General features: G+C 59.4%; 1 protein-coding gene across 5 annotated transcripts in view; it reads right to left on the bottom strand.

Annotated features, from left to right (window-relative positions):
• Positions 1-12,035, bottom strand: part of CACNA1A (calcium voltage-gated channel subunit alpha1 A) — a 203,173-nt gene that overhangs the window by 108,034 nt on the left and 83,104 nt on the right. For all 5 annotated transcript variants that reach the window (XR_011541440.1, XM_070625311.1, XM_070625313.1 and 2 more), the window contains exon 6: positions 8,653-8,846. Coding sequence is in view for 4 of the 5 variants with exons in the window: in XM_070625311.1 (XP_070481412.1) it covers positions 8,653-8,846 (194 nt within the window). In the remaining variant the exon portion in view is untranslated. The remainder of the gene's footprint in view (positions 1-8,652; positions 8,847-12,035) is intronic.

Raw genomic sequence — 12,035 nt, 5'->3', positions numbered from 1 at the left:
GAATCCCACCGCAGGGCCTTTGCACCTGCTGTTCCCTCTGCCTGGAACGCATTTCCCCAGATTCCTACATGGCTCCTCTCTCATCTCCTTCAGGTCTTTGCTCAAACGCCTCCTTCTCAGGGGGGCCTTCCCTGATGACCCTGGACAGTCGCCTCTTTCATTTCTAATCCCATCTCCTGCTCTGTTTTTTCCCATAGGGCTTCTCCTCCTCCCTCCACTACTGATGTCTCCTGCTCACCGTCCATCTCCCCAGCTGGAATGTCAGTTCCCTGCCATACTCCCTAGCATGATGCCCGGCATGCAAGTGGTGTTTAATCAATGTTTGCTGAGTGACTAAATGAGAGTTGGGTCCAGGCTCCCTGCACAGCCCACATTTTCAATCCCAAGCCAAGTGTGCCCTCTTCCTTTTTCCCTCTGCTTTTCTCTCTCTGGGGCCTGGGGTTCTGCTGCCTGATTTGAGAGACACTTGTTCCCCTTCCAGCGTTGCCCACACTATCCAGCTCCGTGCTCCAGGCCCAATGCCTCGCGGGGAAGTTGGTGGAGGGCTGGGGGCCGTCTCCCGCAAGGGGGTGGCCTTCGCTGGGTTTGCTGGGGAGCAAAACGGGAAACGCGCTTCCCAAGCAGAAAGACGAGCCACCACGCGCAGAAGGCAGGGGGCGCAACCCCCTCTCCTGGTCCCCACCTCCTCTGGCAGCTCAGGTCGGGGTGGCAGAGGGACGCTGCTCCCCCAGGACCAACAATCCCGGGAGGGACGTACTCACCAGGCTGCAAGAGCTCATCACCTGGACATGACCCCCCCATTGGGGTGGCCCCTGCACGTCCCAGCGAGGCCACATGACCAGGAGGGACTGGAAACGCCCGCGTCCCTCTGGACCACAGCGTCCACCTGTCAGTCACGGGCTCTCTCCTCCTGGGACAGCGAGCGGCCCCGTTCTCGTGCCAGGTGCCTCGGCTGGGTGGCGCCTGTCCCCACTGCCAGGCTGCACCCGACACGTGGCCTGAGCCAGAGAGACATCTGCCATCAAACCACAGAGATGCCAGGCACGGCTGTCACTGCGGCGCAGCCCAGCTTTCCTGGCTGAGACACGGCCGGCCCCTGTGCTCGCCCCTCTGACTCCCTCAGCCCCTCCTCAGACGTGGCTCCCTGTGACCCCCGTGTGCGCCTCCCGGGGCGGGTGGGCAGCACATGTCCGCCAGCCGCGGGAGAAGCTGGGCCCCGGCGGGCAGAGCTCAGGGGACAGTGGGCTGTGGCTGCGGCCGGAGCAGCGCCGGGGCCCTGCGGGCGGGCTGTCTACATGCTGACGCCAGGGAAGCACCTCCCCCGAGTCCCGACGACCGGGCGGCTCCCTGGGGACAGGGAGGCCGGCAGGACAGCCGCTGGCACGTTAGCGGGACCCTCCTGGGCTGACAGGACCCCCTGGATTCCCATAACACCAGCCAGCGGATGGGGAGCGGGGGTCAGGGGGATGGGAGGCGCGGCTGCAACCGGCACCCGGCTCACGCCCGACCAAACTTTCCTCACACAGGACTCGACATTCCTGACGACCGGCCTGGGCAGCCTCGGAGAAGCGAGAGGGACACGGACTGTCCCTGCGCTGCTTGGGGCACCAGGTGCGTGACAAATACTCGCCAAAGAACTCATCACTGAGTCTCAGGAAAACCCTTAAGCGCGTTCTGCTTTACAGTTTATTTTCCTCCAGTTTTGTGAGCACGGTTCATTCAGAGAAGGTGTAGACGATGTGAAAAAAACAGTCGCAGAGAGCACCCAGTTCCCCAGCACATGCAACAGAAACGGCGAGGACACGACCGTGCGGGAGGCCGTGGCCCAGGGTGTACCTGTCATAGGTCATGCCTTTTAGTTCTGTTTGAGTCCTCCTCTCCCCTTTTGCTCTCAAAACTGTCCTGGTTTGGACCATAAATTATATGGTCTCTGCCTATGAGGCCTCTTGTCACCTCCCCTGGTGGTGACACCTCCTCAGCTCCCTCCCCAGCCACAAGGCCGCCTCCCCGCTCCTCACAAACGCCAGGAACATGCCTGCCTCAGGGCCTTTGCACTGGCTGCCCGGCCACCTGGGCCTCTCTGCCCTCACGTGCCTGCGTGACTTTGCCTCACCTCTTCAGGTCTTCTTAGAAGAACCACCCCCTCTCGCCTTGACGGCCACAGTCCCTCTGCCACTCCGTTTCCCTGCTGGGCTCTCATCGCTCTGCAAGGCGGGGCTGGCGCACAACGGCCACCGGCAGGTTGCCAGCTCTGTAAGATAAGGTTTCACGGCGCACGGCCATGCCCTTCCACTCCTGTATTTAGCCTATGGCTGCTCTCGGATTCTGGCAGCAGACCCAGCAGCTGCGACAGAGCCCGTCTGGCCCATGGGGCCTCAGGCGTCCAAGATGCTGCCTGCCCTTTGTGACCAGTTCTGCGCTGGGTGACGACGTCCCACCCACGTGACGATGGTCCCTCAAGTTCAGCACCTCGCAGCCTAGGCGTGCAGCAGGCCGTGCCGCCCGGGTGTGCGCAGTGCGCCCTGGGACTTGCACAACAACGACACGGCCTGACAGCGCGTTTCCCGGGACGCACCGCGGTCGGTAAACGACGCACGGCTGTGTCAATAGAAGTGAACACACAGACAGACACCTCCCAGGGATCGTGCTGGTCACCTGCTTCCTCCACAAAAACGTCAACTCCCCCAAATGGGGACTTCGTCTCTTCTGTTCACGGCACATCTGCCGTGCCTGGAGGAGCGCCAGCCGACAGCAGGCGTTCACGGATGTTTGTTGCATGAATGCGTGATCTAAAGTGCGCCAAAATCTGATGCTTTGATATTGGCTGAAATGAACATCTACGAATGAAAAGGGCTTAGGTCGCAGATCGGTTTCAGCCCTGAGCGAACATTTGTCAAGGGACATGCGTTCACGATCGTCAACTAGGCACCATTCAGAGGCTTTCCTGACTGACGTCGACGAGGGAGAGAAAGAGAGAAACACAGAGAGAGAAGCACAGGGGGGCGGGAATGGGGAGGAGGGAGAGGGGAGGAGGGAGGGAGAGGAGGATGGGATAGGAGGGGGAGGAGGAGGGGGAGGAGGGAGAGAAGGGGGATGGGGGAGGGAGAGGAGGAGGGGAGGAGGGAGAGGAAGAGAGGAGGAGGAGGAGAAGGAGGGGGAGAAGGAGGGGAGGAGGGAGAGGAAGAGGGGAGGAGGAGGAGAAGGAGGGGGAGAAGGAGGGGGAGGAGGGAGAAGAAGAGAGGAGGAGGGGGAGGAGGAGGGCGAGGAGGAGGGGGAGGAGGGAGAAGAAGAGAGGAGGAGGAGGGGGAGGAGGGGGAGGAGGAGGGGGAGAAGGGAGAGAAGAGGGATGGGGGAGGGAGAGGAAGAGGGGAGGAGGGGGAGGAGGGAGAAGAAGAGAGGAGGAGGAGGGGGAGGAGGAGGGGGAGAAGGGAGAGAAGAGGGATGGGGGAGGGAGAGGAAGAGGGGAGGAGGGGGAGGAGGCGCAGGGGGGAGGGGGAGAGGGGTGCAGACCTGGCTCTCTGGCTGGTTCTGAGGAAGGCTCGGTCCCCGCGAGGGCCCCAGCCGTCTGCTAAGCTCCCGCGTCCTCCGAGGGTTCTCCGACACAGCGACCGCGGAAGCCACCTAGGCGCCCACCTCAGTCTCCACGCACGGGGGGTTGGGGTCCCTGGGGTCCGAGGCCAGCACTGCGGGGTCTGTGAATTCGAATAGCGCACAGTCCACCCTCCTCCCCGTTTCCGCCGGGAGCAGCGCTTCTTCTCTTCTCCGCGGGGCAGGCGGCTGAGGTTGCCCCAAGCTCGCGGGCGCCACCCGGGTCTCAGGGGCTCAGCAGCCGCGCACCAGGGACCCGGCCCCCACGTGGTGATTGGGTTCCCACGGGTCCCCCTCCAGCTGCCCTGCAGCCAGCCCCCTGCGCCCGCGGCTGTCCCCTCGTTTGGGCCGCGACACCAGCAGATGTGACGGCCGGGGCTCAGCGAGGCTCGAAGCTTCCGGGGACGCACTCCTGTTCCCCATCTGCATCTTTTCTGCCTCAAACTTTCCTGAGAGTGTTAAGAAATTACTCCTTTAAAAATCAAACCACCTGCCCCCCAATATCTATTCTGGGGACCAGCTCAGGGCCGAGCAGAGGAGGCCTCAACCCCGCCCCCGGCGGCTGTCAGCCCCGGAGTCGTTTCTAGAATGGGGGACAGTACGCTCCCCGCCCCATTATTGAAAACCAGACTCCAGGCTCGACTGGAGGCCATCGGTCCCCATCACGTCCCTCTCTGTTCCCGGGCCCCAGTGCCCTCAGCCGGCACCTCCCCTCGGGCTCCCCGCCTGGGACGGTCTCTGTGGCTCTCTGGGCATGGTGACCGTCCCCGTCTTACGGCGGCCTGAGGACACCCTCCCATCCGCGCCTGTCAGGACAAAACCGGGCTTACGGGTCTTTGAGAAGCAAAGCACAGGGGTGAGGTCTCCTGCCCGTCACGTCGAATCTGGAGTCGCAGGGTCACCGCACCACGGATGTCAGCCCGGCCGCTTGTGAAGGTGGCATCTGCGAGGTGTCCCCACCATAAACGACTCCGCCTCCCTTCCCATTGCGGCTTTGGGAGGGGGTCCCGCAGCCGGCACAGCGCAGAGGAGGGGGGAGCGTGTGCACATATTCAATCAATGGGACCCTCGGTGAGGAAGACCTGCCCCCGCCTCACTTGTCCTCTTTATTTAACAACAAAACGACGAGATGACCATCCCCTGTTGCTGGATCAGTTAGTCGGTCGCTTGTTGCAGTGTGGACTCTGCACAGAGCACGTGAGATGAGAGTCTCCAGCGGCCAGCGGGCGCCCGAAGATGCTCGCTGCCCCCCGACCTCGTCTCTGGCTCCAGGAGTGACCCCAAATCCTTTTATTCTTCTAAATGTTTAACAAGACAAGTTTGAATACTTTCCCTGATTGTAAAAGTGAATCGTGCTCATTGTGGAGAAATTTGAGGATACAGAGAAAGGTCGCAGGAATAAAGGTCCCTGCACCTGCCCGGGGGACCCGGACGGCGTCTTCTCATCTTTTTTTCTTACTTATATTTTCAAATATACGCACTTGAGACCACAAGGCGCTGCAGGCTGAACCACAGTCCCCGCCTGGTTCACCTGCTGAGGCCCTAACCCCAGTGTGACGGGGTCAGGAGGCGGGGCCTGTGGGAGGGAAGGGGTGGGCCGTGAGGGCGGGGCCCCATGACAGGATGAGCATCCTGATGACAAGGGACCAGCACTCTCCCCGCCCTGTGAGGCCACGGCGAGGAGGCCGTCTGCAAGCCGGGAGGAGCCCTCACCAGAACTGACCCTGCGGGCACCTGGTCTTGGACTCCAGGCTCCAGAACAGAGAGAAAAATCAATGTCTGCTGTTCAGTCCACCCCATCTGTGGTATCTGGTAATGGGGACCAAGTAGACTAAGATGCAAGCTTTATCTCACCTTGATTTTTTTTTTTTTTTTTTTTTTTTTTGCTGAGGAAGATTGGCCCTGAGTTGACATCTGTGCCAATCTTCCTCTATTTTGTATATGGGACGCAGCCACAGCATGGCTCAATGAGCAGTGTGTAGGTCCGTGCCCAGTGAACCCTGGGCCACTGTACGGAGGGGCCAGGTGGCATTTAACCAGCTGCCTCCCGTTTTGCTGTATTTTACAAGTAATGCTGGGTGCAAATCCTGATGCAAACCTTCGACAGCACTGCCGAGTTGAGGTGAGGGCTTTTTCCAGAAGGCACGTTAACCAGGAAGCCAAGAGGGAACGGAAAGAAACAAAGAAAACTGGGAAAGGCTGGAGGGGCCCGGGCACACCTTGCAGGCCAGTGCACTGTTCCCCCCACCAAAAGCGCTCTTCCCCAAACACCTGCCTGACTCACTCCTTCTCTGCGGAAACGTCACCTCCCCCAGGGAGCCCTCCCTGATTGCCTGTCCTAGACTAGCCCCTGCCCCCATCATTCGTTGTCTTGTGCTGTTTTCATCTCCACAGCGCGTGTCACTGTGTCCCACATTATGCGTCTGCTGACTGCCCACCTCCCACTCTGTGAGCATTTGCTACCTATGACGTTTACTGTTTGCGTCTGTCCCTCCTGTGGGGTGGGGACCTTTGTCATCTTCTTCATGACGGGGCCCCGACCGCCTGACTGCCTCTCAGCAATGCCCTGGGCGCCCGAGCCCATGGGTTCCAAGGCGCGTGGGGCAGCTGTGTCCCGACCCCCTGCCCCGGGGCTCACCGGGCGCGGCCCCGCCCAGCACAGAGGACAGAGACCACAGGCATGGAGCCCCCAGGACAGGCCGGGGCAGGTGGGCAGACGGCGGAGCCCAAGGGCGGGACCCTGAGGCCAGAAGGCCGCTCCACGCGGCTGCAGGAGCTCGGGGGGCCTGGGCCCGGCCCTCGGCCACGGAGTCCCCAGTGGCCGTGCTGGGGTGTCAATTCGGGGAGCCCCGAATTGCAAGCAGCTGATTTGGGGGTGATGTGAACTGAACTGTGCCCTCGTCCCCCCACAAAAGATGGTTGAAGTCCTTGGTGTGTGCCTGCATCTGGACACGGGGTCATCACACACGTGGCTCGGTCACATGGGGTCGTGGTCCTGACTCAGCGTGATGGCGTCCTTGCCAGCGATGGAGGGCCAGGAAGGACCCGCCCGGAGCCTCCGGGGGAGTCAGGCCTGCGCCACCCCGCCAGGGAACTCGCAGCCTCCAGGCTGTGGGGCACGTCGCTGCCCTGAGCCACCAGGTTCGCGGTACTTCATCCTGCTCTGGGCCCAAGTCACTGACAGGCCTCCGCCCAAAGGACGGTGATGGGATCTAAGTCGTGGAAAGTTCTAGAAGGCTGCGCTGAGTCGGTGGCAGTTACTAGCAGGTGAGGTGGGGAACACAGAGGGACCTCATGGTTCACGGACCTTCTTCAGGTGCCACTGGAGCTTTTACAATGAAAAATTCATACTGTCTCTAACAGCAACACCCGCCAGGGTGGAATCTGGCCCACACCGCTGGCCCAGGACCAGACACTGCTCTAAAAGCGTCACCTGTGTCCACTCACTCTGTCCTCGTGCCCTGTGAGGAGCACTGTGCTGCTCCTCATCTTGCCCACATGGACATGGAGGCACAGAGAGGCCAAGTGACTTGCCCAAAGTTGCACAGCAAGGAAGCAATGGACTCAGGATAGGAACCCAGGCAGCTCTGTGCTATCAACTACCACTCACCCCCCGGCCTGCCCTGAGCTTGCTCCCCTCGAGGGGGCTCAGCGCTAAGCTTCCACGACAAACATCCCCTCGTACGATGGAGCTTCTGACTGTAGCGTTTTTTGGAAGTTTGTTGTCCTGCTCGTGTTTCCTCTCCCACCACAGAGCCTCCGGACCCTTTCTCTGGGTGTCTGACCCCGTGACACAGCCCTTCCCCATGTTCACACTTGTCGCAGCTTCTCCCAGTTCCATTCTGCCCGGGCGCTGCCCCTACCTGTCTCCGCCTCTGTTTCATCCCCCCCCCCGAGGCCTCCTCTCACCAGACTTGCAAAGCAAAAGTCTGAAACCCATAAACACCCCCCCCCCCCCCGCCCCTAGCAAGCTTGGCCAAGGGGGCGTAACCTTTTGCCCAGGCTCTTTGCAGGCGAGACCCAAGAGAGCCTGAGCACCTCGGAGCTGCTGTCTGGTCCTGGAGACGCTGTGGGAGGACAAGTCTTCATGCAAATTAGAACAGCAGGTCCCTTTCCTACATCTTCCACGTTTGTTAACAAATTATCAAAATAACGGCAGAAATCTCTGTTGTCTGTGACATGAATGACACTCCTGACATGTGGTGACTTGTGCAGTGCCTGACATGAACAACCGTGCACGGCAGCTCTTTTTGCTGTCCACTCCCAAACTGCACTCTCAACCTTATCCTAAAATGAGCCACTGGTCAAAAGGACGGGTTCCTGTAAATGTCCCTCCACCCCAAGGGGGGGAAATTCCTTAAGGAAGATGCTCCCTGACCAGGACACTTCTGGGCAGAAAACTTCCAGAATCCTGGACAAGCCAAGAGCATCATCTAGAAAGGGAGGAGGTGGCGCCAGCTCCTGACAGACACGTCCACACTGCCCCCTGGACTCCTCGCCCCGTGGGGAGGGGTGTGGCTGGAGGAGGGCCAGTGGGAGCCCTGTGCAGGGCCCCCTGCACAGCTCCAAGGACGTTACTCTATTTTTTATCCTTTTTTTTTTATGAGGAAGACAGGCCCTGAGCTAGCATCCGTGCCTGTCTTCCTCTGTTTTATATGGGACGCCACCACAGCATGGTTTGACGAGCGGTGCATAGGTCCACACCTGGGATCCAAACCTGCAAACCCCGGCTAGCAAAGCAGAGCACGCAAACCCAACCACTATGCCAGTGGGCAGGCCCCTATCCGTGTTGGTTCTGGAATCACACAACCTTTACATGTACTCGAAAATCTAAAATTGTACTTCAACACTTGCCCAGTGAAAGATTGTTCAGCACCTGCATGCCCCTAGATCTCGGTCCCCCGAGGACCCCTCCCCATATCTTCAAAGGCCTGGGCCTCAGACCAGGTCTCCTGGGCCATGTGGAGCGTCCCTGGGCTGCCCTCCTGGCTCGGGGTCCCTCTCACGCAGCCTCAGCGGCGGGCTGGTCCGAGGGCCATCTCCCTGGGACGTCACGTCACTTACGTTGTAGAGGAGGTCGGTCCAGCCCTCCATGGTGATGCACTGGAACACAGTCAGCACTGCGAACAGGATGTTGTCGAACTGAGTGATCCCGTTGTTGGGCCCTTCCCAGTAGGGCTGACATTTGGTCCCATTGGGGCAGGTGCGGGCGGGTTCCTCTGTCCCACACGGAGCCGGGGACTCACCCTGAATGTCGTCTATGGAAGGGAAGGAGAGAGAAGTCAGAGGAAGCGGCCGGGAAAACCAGCTCTAAGGAATAGGAACCAGCGAGGATTCAACACTGTTGAAAAAAATAACTATTGGGATGAATGTATCAGTCTTTTTCCCAAAAACCCAACATTTGGCTTTGTTGATCTATTCATTGTTTTCTATTTCATTAATTTCTTCTCTAAGCTTTGCTACTTTTCTTGTTCTTTTCCTAAACTTTTGATATGGATTAACTTTCTTCAAGGCTATCAATTGCCCTTGAGGTACACCTTTAGCTGCATCTCACAAATTTCGTCACGTGTTAGTATCATTATTGTTTAAGTAAAATATTTGGCAATTTCCATTATTATTTTTTCTTTGATCCATGAATAACCAAGAAGTATTTTTTTTTTTAAAAAACTTGTCAGATATATACAAAAACAGGCTAGTATAATGCATTCCCATGTGCCTGTCACCAACTTCAACACATACTGACTCAGGGCTAGTCTTGTTTCATCTGGATCCCCTGCCCACACTTTGCCTCACCGCTAAAATATTTCTAAACTCAATCGCAGACGTTCTATCATTTCCTCCACAAACGAGAAGCACATCTCTTAGCTTCCAACACTTCCAGAGTTATCTTTTTGTTACCGATCTGCAGCTTCATTGCACTGTGATCAGAGGATACGTTCCGCGTTATTCAGTCCTTTGAAATCCATTGAGATGCTCTTTTTGGTCCCTAATACGGTCCGTTTTGGTAAATGCGTGTGTGCATTGTGAGGCAGTCAGGTGCAGAGTTCTCCGACTTCCATTAGGATGGATTTGTCACTTGTGCTGCGTTGTTCTTCTGTAGCCCGACCGATCCCTTTCTTGAGATGCACTGGGCACAGGGAGCTGTTCCGGGGGCGAGGGAGGCCAGTACGCACAGTACTTACCCTCGGGCACAGGAGCTGAGCTTTCTCCCCAAATAGCAGGAAGCAGATTGTGAAAATGGCACAAGGAAAGAGACATGTGCCCGTGGATGCCCCTCTTGCTGGAAACCACACGGCTCCCTGGTGGAGCTGGGCTGGGCGCTAAAGGTCGGGTCCGAATTCCAAGGTGTTGATGGGGAGGGAGGAGGCCCCCATGGGGTCAGGGGTCCCATGGGGTCAGGGGAGCACAGGACACCCCGGGAGCGGCCCCAGTGGAGCACAGCAGTGGGTACCAGAGAACTGTGCTCAGCGGGTGACACTGCTGACGGCTTCAGAGAAGAGACGACATTGTCCGTCTGCCAAGAAGACAGACAGCCGGGCGTGCAGACTCAAGCTCCCCGCTCAACAGAGACACACCTCTGTCTGTGCGCCACGGGTTTCGCGGCACCAGGTCCCGACCCCGGCTCAGCGCGTGGTGAGAGGGATAAACCAGCACGGAACCCGCGGATCTCACTGGCCTCCAGGCTCCAGTTAGATGGCCCACCCTGCGTGCAAACTCGGCTCAGTGCCGTCCTCAGGGCTCGGCGGCCCCGAGCGCTCGTGTTTGCCGGGAGGCAGAAGCCTCAGCCTTGCAGACGAGGGGTCTGCTCCTTGAATCTTCCGGAAGCTCTCGGAAGGCAGGAGGCTTTGCTTCATCTTCACATTCAGCCCGGGGCTGGTGCACAGGACCAGGGTCCCGATGACAATGGGACATGGCTGGAAACCCGTCCCTCAGTATCAGCTCCGCCCGCGATGCCCCCGCCCCTGCCCCCATCACGAAACACTGGGGGCTGCTGCCAGCCAAGCAATGGGCCAGAGTCTGAGGAATCCGGTTATAAATATATTTTAAAATTAACCTGCTGCCTGGTGTCTGCGTGGATCTTTCTCTTACTCACACGCCGTGTATTTTTAATCTCAGGCTTTTCTGGCATCCTCCCGAGTGGAGGCTTCCTGCCCTCGGCCCCACCCATGCCTGTCCCCTCGGAACCCGGCTCAGACCCAAGCCGGCGCCCCCCGGCTGGAGGGAGAGAAAAACCCGCAGAACCCTGGGCTCCAGGGCTCCTGGCTCCTCGGCTCTGGGCTGAGTTTCCGAGGGCCCTGCCCACATCACCCCGGCTCTCGCTCCCGCCCGGGTGAGGAGGCCAGGCCCTGAAATAGATCTGCCTCAATCAACACCTTCTTCATCAGGGAAAGAAATAATTAGGACAGCCCATATTGGGCGAACTTCACAGGCCCAGGAGAGAAGGAGGCAGGAGGAAGAAAAAAAGCATCTCGAGTGAGCCCACCGGGTTTCTTTCCCTCGGGGGGGCCTGGGGACAGGGCTGGACCTCGGGGTCACCAGGTGGACAGGAGAATGGGACGCTGCTCAGGACAGTATCTTCTTGCCAAGAAGACAACCCTGAATCCTCTTTCCTGTCCCACACGGTTCCCCTTCAGGCTTCACTGTCCACGCTGTGTCCACCCCCTCCTTCTGGGACCCTCGGCCCACCACGAGCTTTCAGTCGGCCCATCTGCACGGGGACGGCTGGGGGTCCAGACACTGAAATTCAGGCTTCCAGCCTCATTTGGTTCCACTCGGTTCTCGGGCTGCCGAGAGGAAGAGTCTGGACAGCAGGGGTTTGAACCGGAAATGTACCTGGAAGCTGCTGTGTCCCTTGGCATGCAGACAGTGGGGACACCGCCAGGCCATGCGTGGACCCTGGGCTGTGCCAGGGAGGTGCCTCCCACCTCCCGGCTTTTCTCCACCTGTCCCCCCACCTGCTACTCAGCCACCAGAGGGCTGATGCTGGCACAGGGGGATGGAGGGGCCCGGACCCCGCCTGGCTAGTTCCGAGGCTCGGACTGGCCGGTGCCACGACTCCTGGCACATTCCAGGGGGACCAGAAGGAGCCACCCTCTCCTCTCCTCTTCTCCTGGGAAGGAGTCGCCACTCACAAAGCCATGAGTCCCATTCCTTCCTCTCCCTTCCTGCCTCAGGACGCAGCTCGGGCTGCGGGCACTGTCTACACCCTGTTCCCATCTGTCCGCCCCGTCACGCTCCCTGGTCTCCAGCCCAGCGCGCAGGGCAGCCGGCCTGCCAGGGCACCGACGCCCACCGGGGCTGTCTCGCCGGCACCGGGGGCAGAAGTTGGTGGGCAAATAGTCAGCCCCCTGCCCCTCAGTGGGACGGCTCTGAGCGCATGTCCAACGCTGGCTCCCCATGGTGCCCAGCGGGACTGAGCCCGGTGCCCACGTGACAACCTGCCTGGT

The sequence above is a fragment of the Equus przewalskii genome, chromosome 6 (assembly GCF_037783145.1).
Source record: "Equus przewalskii isolate Varuska chromosome 6, EquPr2, whole genome shotgun sequence".
NCBI lineage: Eukaryota > Metazoa > Chordata > Mammalia > Perissodactyla > Equidae > Equus > Equus przewalskii.
The sequence above is the reverse complement of the archived record's forward strand: the minus strand, read 5'-3'. Positions and strand labels throughout refer to the sequence as shown.